Source organism: Mandrillus leucophaeus, unplaced genomic scaffold (genome assembly GCF_000951045.1).
Source record: "Mandrillus leucophaeus isolate KB7577 unplaced genomic scaffold, Mleu.le_1.0 Scaffold882, whole genome shotgun sequence".
Lineage (NCBI taxonomy): Eukaryota > Metazoa > Chordata > Mammalia > Primates > Cercopithecidae > Mandrillus > Mandrillus leucophaeus.
The window spans coordinates 425142-444434 of record NW_012109608.1 but is presented as its reverse complement, the minus strand read 5'-3'; the positions used below and the strand labels follow the sequence as shown (position 1 = coordinate 444434).

The 19293-nt window shown below is 40.0% G+C and overlaps 1 protein-coding gene across 2 annotated transcripts in view; it reads left to right on the top strand.

Moving 5' to 3' along the window:
• The window catches only part of LOC105531401 (chromosome unknown open reading frame, human C6orf7), a 76927-nt gene extending 60025 nt beyond the window's left edge, over positions 1-16902 (top strand). Inside the window, exons 1-5 of one of the 2 annotated variants that reach the window (XM_011969326.1) lie at positions 8229-8355; positions 8922-8945; positions 13135-13262; positions 14387-14539; positions 16564-16902. In XM_011969326.1, the coding sequence (XP_011824716.1) occupies positions 8933-8945; positions 13135-13262; positions 14387-14539; positions 16564-16686 (417 nt within the window). In that variant the 5' untranslated portion in view covers positions 8229-8355; positions 8922-8932 and the 3' untranslated portion in view covers positions 16687-16902. Of the gene's footprint in view, positions 1-8228; positions 8356-8921; positions 8946-13134; positions 13263-14386; positions 14540-16563 lie in introns of those variants that run through there. The other variant, XM_011969325.1, reaches the window with a different exon arrangement.
• Positions 16903-19293: the final 2391 nt, after the last annotated feature.

The following is a 19293-nucleotide window of genomic DNA, read 5'->3' as shown; positions in this document are numbered from 1 at the left end:
TCAAAAATCCCCCAAACTGTTAAATTATAGCAATCATAATTAATGATAGCTTTTTATTATATAGTGTAATAATAGTTGTAGAAACATAGAAAATTCAGAACAGTACAAAGCAAAAATTACCTTTAACATCAGAGCCAAGGTCTGCAACTTCAAATATTGTAGGCTTGCTTTATTATATTTGCAACATTAATATATAATTTTTTAAAAATTGTGATCATACTGTGCATATGATTTTATAGATTCATTAGAGTCAACATCTTCCCATATTAAATATTCATCTAAAATATGACTATGAATAGTTATATAATAATTGAGCATGTGTTTGTACCATTATTTAATAATCTCCTACTAATACTTCCAAGGAATAAATAAAAAATATGAACTTTTTTATACCTCATTCTAAGAAAACATTTTACATAATTATGTGGGTTAGGAGTATAGTGGTATATTAATATTTGGGTTATGTTTAGTTTTAATTCTTAATATATTAAGTATCAAAATAACTATCTCTATATCTGTATGATTTCTTTGTTTCAGCATACTACACTAATATTTTTATGATTTGCCAGAATTTGTTCCAAGTACTATTAATTTTACTGTGGAGCTGGTGTTTAGTTTTTTCTTTTATAAAAATATATTTTTTCTCTTTTATGTATTATACATAGTATAATATATAGTATATTAGATTATATTTCTCTTATGTATATGTATTGTGTGTGTGTATATATATGTATACACAATACACACGCGCACACACACACGTATATTTCCTTAGGAGGATAGACGTGAGACTAGTTAAACAATACTTTAAATGTTTGTTTTGCTGATTTTTCTGTTTGTTGATGTTTTGTTTTTGTCTTTTCATAATGAAGAGAATCTGCCATTTAAAGGTTGTCAGGTACACTTCTGCCTTCTTTAGGATGGAGACCTCTGTCACTTTGATCCAGGTATCTTCCTTTGGGAAATTCAATGGAGTGGTGTCCCTTTGATAATATAAACACAATTAATTCTTGTTATTTCCGGTAGGTATGTTTTCTAAAGTCACCACAAACACTGAATTACCAAATACTGAACCATTGCTTCTAGGAGAAATACAGGATTAGATCCCTGAGAGTCTGGTCAAAACATTTTTGCAAAGTGATCAACACATACTGTTCTTTTATGTGTGTTTCTGTTTAAAGACAACTTATTTAATATATATTGATTCAATAACATTGAACTCATAGCCAACAGCACTATGACTCATGCCTGAAGTTTTTCCAACATTTTTTTCTCCATAAGCTACATCATAGTCTTCTTGTGCTTAGCAATGCTAGACAGAACTTCATCACTGTGTTTGAGGGGCGTTGTAAACAGCAAAATCAAGAAAAGGCACAAAAACAAAAAAATGTGGCACTAAATAGAATGCAAAAAGGACGCTTATTTTCAGTATAAGAACTGAAACAAGAAGGCACAGTACTGCCTTGTTTGTTCTCAGCTGAAACATGTGACTCACATGTTTGCTGCTCTGGGCATATCCGTGAAGGACTGAGAAAGCTCCAGGAGTACTGACTTTGGGGTTACAAATAAATGTTATCAAGTAGAAAATTCACAAATCTGAAATCTGGGAACAATGAGGATTGATTGTATTAGGAAAGAAGGTTCCCACCGACATATGGAAAGGGTTCGGTAAACTCCTTTGCAGTTTTACCCTTTAAATCTGCCCTTTCTAGTACTTCTTAGGCTGCAGATCTAGTAATTAGAAAATTTGTGCATATTTGCAAATTTCTTTGGCACAAAGAATTTTCTGGGTATAAAAGGATGGAGAAGTCCTTATTCTTTCCTTATTGTGGTGGAACATTATTCAACTTTATCTTATGGATGGCTAATGATTCCAATTGAGCGTATCTTGAGGAAAATTTGAGAGGGGCTCCTGAAGAATTCACCATAGGGTTTTCTGAACTGGTAATCTGTGCTCAATAGGGAACTCCTCGTTGGACATGGAAGAAGAGTCAATTTTGAATAGAGCAATTGAGTCTGGCCTTGTAACTGTAGGACCAGTTTAAACCTATCAACCATTGCTTAAGTTGTTACAGATGGCACAGAGCCAAGACTAAAAGTCATGTAGCCCTAGCATGTGGAATAAGAGACAGCTTTAACCTTCTAGTTGTTAACACCACCAGCACGGTAGATTAGCTATACTGGAATCATCTGGGACTAGTTAGAGATGCCATAAAAGCTTACCCCACCTCTAGAGCGGGAGAAAGATTTGAGTTTTTGGCTCCTGTCTCCTTGCCAGTCAACTTGCAATAAAGCTTTTTTTTTTTTCTTTTCCCAAAATTCAGTGCCATAGTATTGGCTTCTATGTGTCGGCCAGTGAGGCCATTGCTCGGTGACAGCCTTTCTGATGTAGCCACCCTAGTGTGGAGGCATCCATTGAGAATGATGACCATGTGAATGTAAACAAGCTATGGGCCATAGCTGTGGCACCCAAGATCATGGCATGATTTTTTTCTGGAGTATAGCATTTAAGGGATGGGATTGTTCTTCCCAAATTAGCTATTATAATCTTTGAAGACTTAAAAGCAGCAGAATTCACTGAAGTCTCCTGGTATCCTTCTTGAATCATTGGCCAAGATTTCCTGCTTCCGCCCAGAGATTTTTGGAGTACTCCTGAGGCTTAGTCCTGGTAATATCCATGGTAATTGTTGTAGGTTTCTTTTCTGTTTTGGGATGTGGGAGTTGTTTTCAGCAGAACCCATCAATTTTCTCAGATTTTTGTGTGACCTTACTTCCCCTTTCTCTGCTCGAACTTTAATTGCTTGAATGCCCGGAACACAACCTTGGGTCCACGTCTTCATGATCTCTTTCTCTCCAGTGATTTGGATCTAGGACTCTCAACTAGATCTAAATGGACTGATCTCTTCTCTGAGTTCCCATCTCCATATAAAACTGCTTACTGTGCATCTTGGCTTAAATAAGGTATTTAAAACCAGAACTATCCAAATAAAACTTTATTTCTACAATCTCCACTCACTCTTGTTTCTTTCCCATGTGTTTCTTATCCTAGTAAGAGGCATCATCCAACTGGTCAAAACCAGAAAAACTAGTTATCTTTGTTTCCTTTATTTACTTCATGCGTTGTTTCCAAATCCTCAGTAAGTTCTGTCTTCCTCTGAAATGCACCCAGAAGTATTCATTTCTCTCTATCCCCACTGCTAGTATCTTAATCCCAACCACCATGATTTCTTGCCAGGATGATCTCAATTGCCTCCTACTGGCTATTCTGCTTTCACTCCCTTTTGCCTTCTTCTACCAGGTACACAAAAATGATTTTTAAAATTTTGGGTCATATTACTCCTTTTTCACTCTCACCCTTTTTTAAAGAGATGGGTGTCTCACTCTGTCACCCTGGCTGGAGTGCAGTGCTGCAATTACAGCTCACTACAGCCTTAAACTCCTGGGCTCAAGGGATCCTTCCACTTCAGCTTTTTGAATAGTTGAGAGCACAGGGATGTGCTACCATGCACTCCTTTTTTTTCTTTTTTCTTTTTTTTTTTTTTTTGATAGAGACAGGGTCTCCCTATGTTGCCCAGGCTGGCCTTGAACTCCTGGCCTCAAGCGAACCTCCTGGCTTGGCCTCCCAAACTGCTGGAATTATAAGCATAAGCCGTGGTCTCCGCTTTGGTTAAATTCTTCTAATGGATCAAATAAAGTATTTAAACATTGCTTTCTCAGCAAGGCATTTTCTCATCACCTTTTCTAATGTTGCATGCCCCCTTCAGCACTGTTTATCACACTATCACTTTATCCTCTTTATCAACTCACTTCCATCATTATGATCTTGTTTATTCTTGTTTATTTGTATATTGACTATTTCCTCCACTACAACATAAATGTAGTGTGCATGCCTTTTTTTTGTTCAGTAGAATATCACAATGTCTTAGCATAAGTCTGAGAAGGTAGTCGCTTTTAAGCAGACAATTGTTGAATTAGTGAAAGAAAATCTTTTAAGGAGTCTAATACACAGAAAAAGAGCTCGCTCTAGTTTTATGGGAAGAGCGGAAGAAGCGATTAGCTGTTGTAATGGTAGACAGAACTTCACTTGACACTTTCTTCTGGTTCCTCCTGAGGCTTCTCAGAGAACAACTCGAAAATCTGGAGCACTGTAGGGAGGGTAGAAGCCAGCAAGACAGAGCTGCCTTGGTCAATAATCTTTAAAATAGTTTTAAAATATCACTGCGATAAATCAGTTGTATTGGTCAGGTTTCTCTAGAGGGACAGAACTAATGGAATAGAGATATATATAAAGGAGAGTTTATTAAGTGTTAACTCACATGATCACAGGGTTCCACAACAGGCTGTCTGCAGGCTGAGGAGCAAGGATAGCCAGTCCGAATTCTAAAACTGAAGAACTTGGAGTCCGATGTACAAGGGCAGGAAGCATCCACCACAGGAGAAAGATGTAGGCTGCGAGTCTAGGCCAGTCTCTCTTTTCAAATTTTTCTGCCTTCTTATACTCTAGCTGAACTGGCAGCTGATTCGATGGTGCCCACCCAGATTAAGAGTGGATCTGCCTTTCCCAGCCCACTGACTGGAATGTTAATCTCTTTTGGCAACACCCTCACAGACACACCCAGGATCAATACTTTGTATCCTTCAATCCCATCAAGTTGACACAGTATTAACCATCACATTAGTAAAAATAGTAGCCAGGGTCTGTTCACAGTTTTATATATTACTCGCAAAATGCCTTTCTCTCATTGACACAGCAGCCTCAAATAGAAACAAGCAAAAAATAAAAAAACTTCCTTTGCTGAGCCGAAACATCTTTGTTAGATAGTTTTGTGATAGGCATTCGAACGTTGCTTCGGAGGGCTATCAGCCAGGCCACTAGCAAACAAATCCTCAAGCCAACTAGAAAAGTCTCTAAAAGTGGGTAGGCAATAACATTGGGAAAACAAATTGTAAGCGTGGTACTGTCTTCTGGCATCAAGTTATTTATTTGGTCACTGAAATAGTAAACAATTTACTTTCCAACAAGTTGTCTGGTTTAGAAAATTGCATGTAAGAAATTTCTTATTCTGAACATTAAGAAAGCAATAAATAATTTTAAGAAATTATTTTTCCCATTATCCAAAAATACATAACAAATATTTTCTTTAAAAATATTGATTTGTATGGCTACCTTTCCCAAAATATTCATACATCTTGACCTTGCCTTGAATAAATGCATGATATTCTCAAGGGAATATATCTCATTTGACAAAGCCCACCACACTCCTCCAACCATAATGACACATGAATCCTGGACAGATGGCTAGACTCTCTCACAAGCCCCAAAGCTCTATTCAATTCTTGCCTTAATGAAACAATAATTGCTTTAGATTGTAAACTTCCTGATTGCTCTAGTGGAGATGGTACTTAGGATGAGAAATCAGATATTTTTCAAGGCATTTGGTCTTTTTATGTAGAACGCTTATTTTAAAATTATATTTAAATATTTTGAAATAATGTTTTCACTTAAGTATTAGAACTCCAAGAATAGGACAACAGGTTTTGGAAAACAGACCTGTGCCTTGTAAGCATAGGCACAATGCAAATGTTGATTTGTTCACAGCTGAAAAGAGGAAAAGAGAAGGAACCAAAGAAGGGCAAACCCTTGGTATTAATCAGGACTTTTTAGTACAAAACACAGAAACCTCATATCACACTAATATTTATTATTATAAAGGCATTTATTTGCTCATAACTGAAACACCCAGCAGCACAGCTGGCTTCAAACACAACTGGAATTGGGGGCACAAGGGATGTCACCAGGTTCAGTTTCTCTATCTCAGCTTTTCTTGCTCCATGGTGACTTGATTCCCAGTTCCAGTTTGCAGAGCTTAGACAGCTTCCAGGCTCACACTGTTTTTACCACTATCTGTGTGAGTGGAAAATAGTACCTGCCTCTTCCTCGACTGTATTAGCAAAAGTGTCAGTGGATCTTACTGGCTTTCTCTGAGCCAGTCACTGCAGCCTGAGAAATATCACAGATCAGAAAGGACTGCTAAGAGCTAGGAGAGTCCAACCATATGTAGGTCAAAGTTACAGGACAGGGACTTACGTCCAGAGAAGAAGATCCAGTTCCTGCCCCACTGATAGAGGCGTGTGAATTTGGGCAAGTTTCTTCATCTCTCTCAGCTTCATTTCTTCTTGGATAAAAATTCCTAGTTTATAATGTTTAGAGTATTAAATAAAATAAATAAAGCACCTAACAGAATAGTAGACTCTCGATACATTTTAAAGATGATTTAATTTTTATTCTATTTCTTTCCTGGCCTTTGAGTCCAGTCACTGCATAAGCATCAGTGACCATTGTTGCCACTAGGTGGCAATCATGTGATGGAAGGTAATGGCCTTGCTTTCTGGCCAGTGAAAAATTAAGAATTGGCTGAAACCTGACAATTGGCAGAAACCTGACAATTGGCAGTGAGAGGAAAGCGTGGAGGACTGAGAGTCCAATTCCTGCTGCACTGAAACCACGCTGTGTGACCTTGATCAAGGTCTGAATTGATCTATAGCCTGGATTTCCTCAAGTAAAACTTGGAGGCCAATTCAGGCTTCATTTGTCTTTAAAATCTTTTGAATCTGTAAAAAGGGAATCATAGAGTAATAACTGTGACTGTAATCTCAAAAGCCAAAAACTATTCAACAGTCTTGATTGTTAATATATACAGTTTAAAAATATGATTGTATGAAGCATAATCCATTCATTTATTGCTAAGTTTTAGCTACCCCAGGGATCCAGAAAGAGTTCATGCAATTTTGTAAGGTGACTAATGGGCCCGCAGAGATGCTGTCAAGTTATACACAGCTCAGAAAATCATCCTCTGAGGCATGCAAGTCAGAAAACTCACTATTAAAAAAAGTCACACTGAGCAGCTTCAAAAGTATTTTTCCGCCATGTAATTATGTTTTAATGTCAGGTTCTTAAAATCACTTGGAAAAGAAGCAGCAGCTTAAAAAATTTCAGGTCTGAAATGTGTTAGAAGTATCTGGAGCAGCAGGAGGATGAATCAGGAAGTGACATTTAATTGGGTTTAAGAACAAAAATGATGACTCTCCACTTTTGCATGAATCAAGCCTTTATAACAAAGTTGAAATAAGATGATGTGATAAAAATTAGCATTTATCTAATATAATAGATTGGGGGCATATTGTATTTTCTTAATATGAAATTCTTTAGTATAAGGAAGTTATGTGCTGGTTCCATCTTGATTAGTATAAAAATCCTTGTAAAAGGAGAACCAGTTGAAATTCCAGGGGTATCCACACATTTCTTCATTCCATGGAGATGTGGAACAGCCTAGTCTAAATACTTGACCTTTATTTCTCAGCATGCTCTTTTTTCAGGATAAAGCCTCCTGAATTCTTAAACCTTGAAGGTAGGGGCGAGGATTTGTTGATGGGGTGTAGATCAAATGAGTTCAGGTTTTCTTCATCCTTTATAAATCTCAACTTTGCTTTACACAGTGCCTTATCAGAGGGGAGAGATCATTAAAGTATATATGTGGGATTTTTTTTATTTTTTATTTTTTTGCTGCTGTAGAGGTATCTGGAAGAATGAGGATTGTTTTGCTTTTACCTCTCTATTTTCCCTTCTCATTTAAAGGAGGTAGCCAGAACCTTTGCCCTCTGGGTGGTTTGTTATGAGGTCAGAGCAAAAAGCCCAGGTTCCTTTAAGGCTTAAGATGCAGCATGCTGGGCTCTGCCCCCAGTTTCTGATTCAGCAAGTCTGGGATGGAGTTCAAGAATTGGCTTTTTTTGTTTTTTTGTTTTGTTTTGTTTTTTGTTTTTTTGCTTTAAGTTCTGGGATACATGTGCAGAACGTGCAGGTTTGTTACATAGGTATACACACATGCCATGTATGGGTGGTTTGGTGCACCCATCAACCGTCATCTACATTAGGTATTTCTCCTTCTAACTGTAACTATCCTTTTAATACCAACGCTGCAGGCCGGAACCCACGTGCTGAGAACTACTGCATTAAGGTAACTGCTCCTCTTGGCCACCTGGAAACCTACCTCCCTTGCCTGAAACCTGAGCTCACTGAGAGGGCTGGCACAAGCGGGAATGGGTCAATGAGTTTGTCCAGGGAACATGGAAGCTTTTGAAATGCGAGGAAGGGACATTCCCCAAGCCCCTTTCTTGGCACTGCCCCCAGTCAGGCTGTATTCAGGTGAGAAGAGGGCTTGAAGGGAAGCAGCTTGGTGCATAACTGGGAGAGCCAACTGCCTCAGTTGGAGCCTGGGGGTGAAGATTCATAGTACCCTGGACCCACTGAGAGACTTGCTCATTTTCTGGGCACCAAATAATCCTTCCAATTTTTATGTAAACCCAGGAAGGAGGAGAGGAAACAAATAATGAAGACTGAATTTCTTGCAATTCAGTGACATAGGGGATGGCAGTCGTATTGAATTTGATTTGAAGAAAATAGATATTTCCTGCTTACCCAACTTTTAGTAAATGCCACACCAGCTACATGAATTTCTGGATTAAAACATACAAACTACATATATTAATATTTGTTGCCTTAATCCAAGTTCTACCCTTGCCATGACTCTGTTCACTTTGCAGGGAGGGGCAGAGCTTATAAACTGAGCTGTGCAAATCTCACCCTGCTCAACCATGTCTTGCTGAGCAGACACATGGGGGCTGAAACCTAAGCAGGCTGTGAGAAAAGGGTGACGTCCGCTAATTTTCTAATGTGCGCACATAACTCCTGCATAATCTGACACCATATGAATATATTACACTTAAGGCATTTTCTCATTGACTTTTATGTGGTTTCTACTTTTCAGTGCTATAACAAATATCCTAATACATTTCTCCTGCACTTCTGGATTTTTTTGAATTAGATACCTGAAATTTTGACTTGATTTTTTTTTTTCTTACAGAAATTCTGTCAATGGGACATGCATGTGAGTTTAGAAGCAATTCTTTCTTTAATATACAAAGGCTTCTGGGACTGCTCAGGCCATCAACCAAATGTGTTCATTAGCCCATACAAGATGCTTTCCTCAATTTCTAGATGAGATATACTGTTATGAGAAAATGGAAGAAAAATTACAGGAGAACAAGTGGGGAATTGCTAAGATATGTATATTTGTAGTGAGGAGAGGAGTTGGGGGCTTGGGGGCAGGGGTGAAATGCCTAGCGACTTAAATGACATAAGGCACTGATTTCCTGCGTGTTGAGTAAAGAGGTGTTGGAAGATAGAAAATTGCCAAGGATTAGTTTGTAACTCAAAATTATAGCTCAGTTCAATCCCATTTCCCACTACGAAAGAGAGGGAAACATCTTTTTTCTCCCTCTTCCTTCCCGTCTCCCACAGGGGCAGCTGTCTCCTCCCTGTTCCAGGACCCAGGGCTCAGGCTGACTTGTGTTAAGCTTCCATCTGGATTAAACAGATTTCGGGAAGATCACGTGGAAACTTAAATGCCATTGCAGCATTGTTTCTATAGGAAATGGGTTTCTCTTTGCAAACAATTATTTGCTTTCGGTACACAACCACTTATCATAAGGAGGGAGCCTGTCTGTGCTTATAAAGCTTAAATTTGAAGGACTCCGGTTATCTTAACTTAAAATTAAAGCACAATTAAAATAGCCTAGTTTGAGAAGAAACCATGTTGTTTAATTTCTAAGAGATGTTCCAATATGTATTTACTGCAATTTCTATGTTGGGTGGTTTGTTGTCCTTTTAAAAGTGAGTCTGGGACACTATAATATGGCCTGTCTTCTTTTTGCCTGTTAAACAAGGCGAGCTAGGGCAGCTTCTCAAAAGGCTCAAGAGGCACAGTCAGTGATCTCAGGCCACCCTGGATGGCAGGAGGCCACAGGAGGGGGCTTGCACCACCAGCTGCAGGGAATTGTTAAATTCCTGACCTAGTTTTTGAAAATACTCAAGGAGAAAGCAGGGACACAAATACTAGCTCTAGCCTTGTTCAATGAGACCACGTTCCTGTTTTCATTTCGCTTTAGCCGCATTTGTTCGAGCAGCAGGTGAAGCGCCTTTCAAAAGACTGTCATCTCCAAGGGAAGTCATCTGTTTTACATTAATTGTCCATTAGTCTCCAAGCCTCCATCCATTAAAGTCCTCAGCCACTCATTACGTATATTGTGCAGGAGTCCTGCTGTCAGCTTTTCAATGCAGAGCTGTTTTTCTGCATCTGACTTAATTGCTCTAAGTGCCTGCTCCTTTGAGAGAGCCTAGAGCATACCAATTAATGCTAACTTTTTTTCCTTGCTAGGTTGAACAGACAAGCCATGGTGAGGCCAGTTCAGCTGCTATTTACTCTAATTTATTAGAGACCTTTCTGCCTTAAGCTCACACAGTGGGTAGTTTACATCAGTACTGCCCCGTTTGCCTGATGAATCCTGGATATGTTTTGAATGGACTTAATTTTCTATAGTGAAAATGCTCCATAAATTTACAATCTATCCATGTTATTTTGATGAGGGGTTTAAATTCCATTTGCTCCTGATTAGTTTAAACATGTAATTTTTAAATGCATGTGGCATTCTAAACAACAGCTTGGATGAAATTTACTTTGTTGATGGAAAAATTAAGCTTTCATCCTTTCGAATGACAGCTCGAGGGGTGGCCTTACAATAATTTAATTACTGTAGCTTCCTTATTATAGGCGACTCACCTACCTTTAGCTCCATTACTGTTTTCTTTAATAAACACAAATAAATGGAGGAAAAACAAAAAATAAGATAACCAATCTTAGAGTAGCTTTTATAAATTTTTGATAGGCGTAGAGGCAAATACAAATATGTGAGACTCAGAGAAACATATTAACCCCTTCAATTCTAAAAAACTAGAAAAATCACAATCTTGTTTTTCTCCTTTTTAAAATTGTACCGTAGTTCCACTTATTAATACTAAGTTCTATATTTTATTAATATTCAAAATATCCAATCAATATAAATTCCTGTCAAGATATGGTAATATATTTATAAATTCAGATTCTGAGTAATGACTTGATAATAATTGAATTTATTACAAGTTTTTAAATCTTTACTACGGTATAATTCCATCCTATAACTAAGTTTGTTAGCAAATGGCCCTGTTAATATATAGTTAAGTACCTGTATATTGATTTGCTTAATTACATCTAAACAATACCAAAAAATAAAAACCACACAGATGCATCCAGACTGATTTAAATTGCAGGATATCATGAAAATTAAAGACAGACTTCTGTGTCTTATTTCCTGAGGATTGTTGGGAAAATATGCACTTTTGGCATAAGCAAACTACTTAGAACAAAAATAGCAACCATTCTGGGAAACATTTACATTAGGTGAAATCTGTCTCTGAGGCTCTCTGCCTTCCACCCAAGAGCTCCCTGCCCTGGCAGCCTCCCCTCTCCTCTCTATTCTCTCCCCTTCCTCAGCTGGACGCTAGTCCTGTATCTCATATCACATGGCCCTGGCCAGTAACAAGGCATTATTAGCAAAGACAGCTATTTAGAGGTAGTGTTTTGAACTCTCTGAGGATTATCATTTTCCTCATCTTCACTATCTTCATCCTCATCTTCAGTCAACATTTTTGAGAGCAGACTGTGTACAGAGCACAAAGAGTCACTGAAGTTGTTCCCCTCTCCCCAAAATAGTAACTTTTGTCTTCTAGATGAGTGAGCTCCTCTAATAAATTCTACAAGTATTGTTTCTGCATCATGGGCATAGAGAGTGGCCTCCTCCATCTTTACAGAAGGAAATTATCACCCCCAAGTTAGACTAGTTTATTCCTAGAAATTTCCTTCAATACCCCCTCATCTGTAGGATATTCATTTAAAAATCCTATCAGCTTTTTTTTTCAACAGTTTTCAGGAAGAGAGCTTGGGAAAATACTAAAATATCAGTCTAACAAATTCAAAGACATTATTAGGGGCTTTAAAACCTCATACACATCCCTTTGGCCTCCAGGATAATGCTCCTTAATCCTAATTAGCTTTTACAACAGGATTGGTGTTTGCCAATGACGATTATAGGTGCCAAATTCACCAAGCCAATAAGTAGCAGAATTGTAGGATCCTGGTATGACTTTATTTTGATTCTGACTCACCTTTTACATCATGTTTGTCGTTGCTTTATTTGTCCAAGGTAGCAATGCTTCCATATTTCTGCATTCTGATTTTGACTGTAGTGTTTTGATTGAGAGTCTGGAATGTTGTTCACACAAGGGGAATCTTGCCCCAAAGAATATTACTTCTAAGGTCTTCACTCAGGAGTTTGGTCATGTACTTGTGCTAATGCCTTTGTATTAAAACCCTTCTGATTATGGTTGAATCTGTTCCCCACCTCTGACAGATACACGACAGGGTGACCCCTAATGAGTCATGCTCTTAATCCCCTTGCCATGAATGTGGGTGGAAACCATAATTTGCTTTTAACCATAAGATAGGACAAAAGTAAGGAAATACCGCTCCTGTAATTATGTTTACGGCAAAGTCGGAGGGACTTTTTTCAGGTATAATTAAGATCCCGAATCAAGTGACTTTTAGTCAAACAAAAGAGCATTTACCCTCAGTGGGCCTGGCCAAATCAGTGAGCCTTTTAAAGAGGGTCCAGGCCTTCCCTGGAGTTTGAGACCTGAAGCAGTAGAGACTCTTATTTCTGTTGCTGGCTTTGAAGCAGCAAGCTGCCATTAATTCTAGAGTCATAAAGACACGAATTCTGCCAACAACCTGCAGGAGCTTAGAAGCAGATCCTAGCATTTCCATTGCATCCTCCAGATGAGAATGCAATCCACCTTGATTTCAGCCTTGTGAGACCCTGAGTCGAGAACCCAGTTATGACATGTCCAGATTCCTGACCCCCAAAAAAGGTGAGATAACAAATGGGTATGGTTTTTAGGCCATCAAATGTGTGATCATTTATTATGCAGCAATAGGAAACTAATGCACCACTCTTGCAATAAAGATACTTTGGTTTATTATCCAGTATCCCATATGTCATTTCTAGATAAGTAGATCATTACCCATGAACTCCACACAAGGGCTTCTTATACTTTGTTGTTAGAAAACTTACCCAAGTCACATCTCAGGCTCTAGAGATGACTTACCATCTAACCCTTTGGTTTCCTATCAACTTTGCTGTTAGATAACCTAGAAGATTTGGTGCCCAGCATGAAGAATAGTTCCTTTCAAGTACCTGTGTGTCTGGAATTTATTCCTTCCAGTGGGTTCTTGGTCTTGCTGACTTCAGGAATGAAGCCGTGGACCCTCGCGGTGAGTGTTACAGTTCTTAAAGATGGTGTGTCCAGAGTTTACTCCTTCAGATGTTCAGATGTGTCCAGAGTTTCTTCCTTCCAGTGGGTTCCTGGCCTCACTGACTTCAGGAGTGAAGCCGCAGACCTTTGCAGTGAGTGTTTCAATACAGTGAGTGTTAAAATACAGCTCTCAAAGGTAGTGCAGACCCAGTGAGCAGCAGCAAGATTTATTGGGAAGAGCAAAAGAACAAAGCCTCCACAGCGTGGAAGGGGAGGGGAGTGGGTTGCCACTGTTCGCTCAGGTGGCCAACTTTTATTCCCTTATTTGGCCCCACCCACATCCTACTGATTGGTCCATTTTACAGAGCACTGATTGGTGCATTTTTCAGGGTGCTGACTGGTCCATTTTACAGAGTGCTGACTGGTGCGTTTACAATCCTTTAGCTAGACACAGAGCGCTGATTGATGCGTTTTTGCAGAGTGCTGATTGGTGCATTTACAATCCTTTAGCTAGACACAGAGTGTGGATTGGTGCGTTTACAATCCTCTAGCTAGACAGAAAAGTTCTCCAAGTCCCCACTGGACCCAGGAAGTTCAGCTGGCTTTACCTCTCACTTGGACACATCTGTCGTTTTGCTACATTTACATCAGTGGTTCTTTAACATTTTGGTCTCAGGGTTTCTTTACATCACAAATAATTGAGGACCCAAAGAAACTGTGTTTATTTGAGTAATGCTTATCATCTACTATATTAGAAATTAAAATGGGGCAATTTTAAATCACGAGAATGCACAGGCACACATTCCGTTAGCAGTCAATAACATCATCACTTAGCATGGGAAAACCCACGGGTTGCCTGTGAAAGAGTGAAAGAAAAACATGAGATAACATCACAGTACTATTACAAATTGACCTTGCAGATCTGAAAGGGTCTTGGAAACCCCTAGAAATCACACTTTGAGACCACATCTTGAAAACCATTACTTTATGTTTTTAGTATTTTTTTGCTTTATGTTGCATTAAATTGTATTATGCCAACTCACATAAGTTTATGAAATATACGAGGTAAACTTTTCTAGAAAAATGAAAAAGGCAAAATACTAGCTATATAATTGTGCTGTTTATTCCCCACCTGCCCCACAGATATGTGCTCACCCTTCTCTGCTCAGCTGTGTGCCTGGGAGGCTGACCTCTACAGACTACATCACCAGGCTTCCGCCCTCTGGCTTCCACATGGATTTGGCCAATGGGCAGCACCAGTGGGAAAGGGGAGGACAGGAGGAGAGACAGGCTGAGGTCACGTATCTATCCCCTTCTTCCCTACCCCATGACAGTTCTGACAGGCAGCCCTTCCATTTCTTCAGCTCTCAGCTGAGCTCCAGTAACAAGCTTCCTTCTCTTTCCCCTTTAGGGTTGGGGTGGCAATAGCTTTTAGCTGCTGTGATCCCCTGGGTGTCTCACTATGTCTTGTTGGCTTCCCTAATCCTGCCTACTTTAATCATTTTTTTTAAATTTCAAACTCTCTTGATACTTCCATTTGTATCCCGAGGAATCCTGGCTAATGGAACAAGCTTGGACACATTCCTTCATTTCACAGGTCCTCAGTTTATTTAGCTGTAAAATGAAGGGCCTGAGCAGCCTTTCCCAAAGTGGATTCTGCACATCAGTCTCACCGTATTCCATTTTGTATTCTGTGGTCAAATATGTTTGAGAAACACTGAATATAATGTCCCCTTTTGGAGAGCCACAGTTTGTGGCACCGTATCAACAACTCTGAGAGGTCCTGAAGTAGATATGCCTGTTTTACCCTGTTTAGGTCAACATTTCCCTAATATAGTTAACAATGGAACCACTGTTTTTTGCTTGTTTGCTTTTGCAGGAAACCCTAATAACATCGAGAAAACACCAGATCAAGTCATCTCCAGGTGGGCCGTGTATGGCATTGTCTTATTCTATGGAAAGCTATTCATTACATATTTTTGAATATTTTCTGGTGGCCCCTCAATACTGAAATCTAAAATTTTCCACCCATGTGACTCAGCTTGCTCTAGGCACAATAATGGAATTCTATTTCTGTGACCTCGGTACAATGTTGAGCTTCTCTTCTGACCATGACTTTGTCGTGGTAAAGAAGTATCCCTCTAATTAAAATCAGGATTGAAAATAGAATTCCAGGAATAGCTGAATACACAATACACATTTACATAGAGCACAATTGCATCCAAGCCCCGTGGAGTATGGTGGTGCAAAGTAAGGTGTGAATCCCACTGAAACTTTCTGAAAGTGTGTGGTTGTCATGAACAACACTGACAAATCTGAGGCCCTCCTTGCTTCCTGTTACAATAATTAACTACCTTTTCTTCTTTTTCTTTTGGAGACAGATTGCAGTGCAATGTCACGATCTCAGCTCACTGTAGCTTTGAACTCCCAGGCTCAAGAGATCCTCTCTCCTCAGCCTCCCAAGTAGCTGGGACTGCAGGCACATACCACATGCCCAGAAAATTTTTTCCTCATGAGGGCTGATGAGTAGAGCCTGGGTCTCTCACTATATTGCCTGGGCTGGTCTTGAACTCCTGGGCTCAAACAATCCTCCTGCCTTGGCCTCCTAAAATGCTGGGATTATAGGCATGAACCACTGTGCCCAGCCAGTAACTACTATTTTGATCAGATCATTTCTAGAGAAACCAATATGTATCCCCTCCTGATTTTCTGTTGTCAAAGCCCCAGGATCACGCACTCATCCCTTTCCAATGTGGCACAAAGCAGGGGGCTTACCCCACTTCCAGGGCTGAATCCTGGCTGAACTAAGCCCATTTGTATGGCCCCATTATCTTTCCAATAATAGGTTTAGGGGTGGGCTTGTGACTCACTTCTAGCCCGTGGGACATGCAAGAGCGGTGGATTGCTGGGAGTTTAGAGGGAGAGTTTTGTTTGTTTCTGAAAATACAAACACTAGAAACCATGCTCCCTTTTTGGCACCCAATGTTATTTTGTTTCTAGATGTGTTACTTAGGAATGTGGCCGCTGTCTTGCCTTCACAGGGAGGACAGCATCAAAATAGAACTGATGCTGAGGACAGCAGAGGAGAGGACGAGACAAACCTCAGTGGATGGCATCATGGGGCCTCTGATTGTTCCTGTATCCATTCCATGTGGTTTAAGCCAGTTGAGGCAGCATTTTCGGTCTTGAAGCCCAACTCCTTCTAAATGATAGGTGTACCTTTTAATGGAACTATTCGCAGCCTCAAATTCTTCCCAGTTACACCCTGTGAGTGTCCAGGAAGCAGCAGAAAATTCAATACTACATTTCTTCATTCACAGGCCTCCCTCTTCCTGTGCCCCTGGCATACAGTGACAGTGCTGCCCTGCAGGATGGCATATCAGAGAGCTCAGGATGGATGCAGTCAGGGACGACAGCCCATGTCCAAGAAGGCTGCCTGCTGAACGTTTGCCCAGCAGAAGATTTTAGAAAGAAAGGAAACATCTTAGTGATTTTCTTGCCTCCAGAAGAGTCCCTGATCCAATCTTTCCTTGGTACAAACTTTTAGTTATTGTGTTTACATATACATTTTATATATGCATGGTCATTATTTTATCTGTTTTATTTGGGGACTTTATCTTGATGTGAGTCCTCATACCTAACACATTGCAATATAAATTATGTAATTATGTGCCTTTTTTTTTGAGATGGAGTCTCGTTCTGTGACCCATGCAGGAGTGCAGTGGTGTGATCTCGGCTCACTGCAACCTCCACCTCCTGGGTTCAAGTGATTCTCCTGCTTCAGCCTCCCAAGTAGCTGGGACTATGGGCACCTGCCACCATGCCTGGCTAATTTTTGTTTTTTGTTTTGTTTTGTTTTGTTTTGTTTTAGTAGAGACAGGGCTTCACCATGTTGGCCAGGCTGCTCTCAAACTCCTGACATCAGGTGATCCACCCACCTCAGCCTCACAAAGTCCTGGATTACAGGCATGAGCCACTGCACCTGGCCTGTGCTTTCAGTAAGTACTTTCTCACTGACTAATACCCCTAGCTTTTGTATTATAAGAAAAAAGAGGCATGAAAGAGAATGAATCCCTGACCCCAGTATCAGTCAGGATTTAATCAGAAAACAGAAATGGTGCTAGGTTTTTGATGAGTTGGAGAGAGTTGAAAGAGGAATTGAGGCTTGCACAACCATTAGAAGGGCTGGGTAAGAAAAGATCAGAAGGTTGCTTTAAGGGCAACCGAAGTGCAGAGCTCTCAAGAGAAACTGGGGCTTCTGTTGTGATCAAGTTGCCCATAGCAGGTGCTTCTCAGGAGGACTCTGAGAAGCTGAGGCTCTGAGTAACCGCCTGTAGCTGGCACTATAGAAAAATAGCTTCTCCTTTTCTGCCTCAGACGTTTCACAGGGGTGCCTCTCTCTGGACAAATGTAACCTGGAGGCATATAGGAAAAGAACTGGTAATGAGGTTTCTGGTTTTCCTCCAAGACAGAGAAGAATGGAGGGCTGGGGGGCATAAGTCACAATGAAGTTGAGCTATCAACAGACCACCCAGAAACCCAACCTCCCATATATTAATGAAAAATTAAAAAAACAAAGAGCAATTGATAAACAAGTGTATTTAAGTTATACCAATGGCAAGATTGCTCTGTCAAAAAGCATTTGATAATCAGTTAATTGGTGAGTGTCTGCTATGCAGAATTAGAGGCAGTTTTTGTTTTGTTTTCTTTTGTTTTAGATTATTTCTTGCTCAAAACTCACTCAGGTTCCTGGGCTGTAATACGTGAGCCAGGTAGAGCAGCTTTGATCTCACTGGCAGTTTGTTTAGAAGCCTGAGATCTGGAGTAGCTTTCTAAAATCTTCAGTTCTAAAAACCAATACAGTTTAATAAAAATCTCTACATTTGTTTGCAATAGTCTCAAGTACATAGTAAAATGACAGAAATGATTTCAGCCAAGAAATTAGCCATTTTCTTCCTCTTGATTTAAGACAGAGAATTAGCTTTGGAGGGAAGTGGCAATATTTCTAAATTTACACACAAATTCACACCGACAGTATGCTCCTAATAGTCGCCAGATTTAGAGCTAACCTGGTTTTCTGAGATTGATCTGGGATGGAGGGAGAAACAACAGCTAACTGACCAGAAGCTAAATGCCACAAGGCAAAACCTTTTTGTTAGAAGCTGAAGATTATCACATTTCCAGGGGAGGCTGGATGCTTTGGTTAAGAGAGACCCAGTTATGAACCCAGGCTTCTAAAGACCTCCAGCGAGAACCCTGCCTGTCTCCTCAGGGCAGAGGTTCTGGGAGTTTCTAGGTTCTTGCAATTCCTGCAGCAAACACATCAACACACACAAAAAAGCACTGGGAATTCAGAGTCCCAGAGAAGCACATTTGGGTACATCCCTCAAGGTTAAGATTTGCTGGAAACTTTGATAAGATATTTGGATGTGGAGAAGACCGGGGAAGTGTTAAGTAAAGGAATATGAAGTTGAGAGCCAATTATTCATTCTTTTCCCTATCCCTCTCACCCATTAGCATCAATAATTGGAAAAGGACCATCCATGTGTGTATGGGGAAGGCAGTAGGCTTAGAGGCTGCTAATGGCAATTTTGTAAATGAGGGCAAAAATGGGGCTCTGCAGGCAAAAAGCTTGACTGGGTAGAGCCACTTCAAAGCTGAGGCTTCAACCATCACAGCCTGCCATCTGCAGCATGTGACTCACTGCATCTTCAAGCAAGACTCTGCTCAAATAAGTACCTTCCACTTTGGTTCTATGTTGCTCCCACCAGTGTAACTACTCTGCTGCCTTTCTTAGGGGTGGGGACAAGCTACCTCCTTGAGTTTGAGGCTTGAGCCTACCTTTGTACCTGTGGTCCTTAAGAGGTGCTGTCCTTCTCATTTAGCTCATACAAAGTGACTCAGGCATCCTACAGCATCCCTGTACAGGTATCCGGCCCAGTCCACATAGCTAATTGCACCCATTGTCCTCAAAGTCCATCTGTTTACTTTAGCATGTTGGTGCTCATGCTCAATGTGCAAGGTAATACAGATTGATATGTATTCTTTGG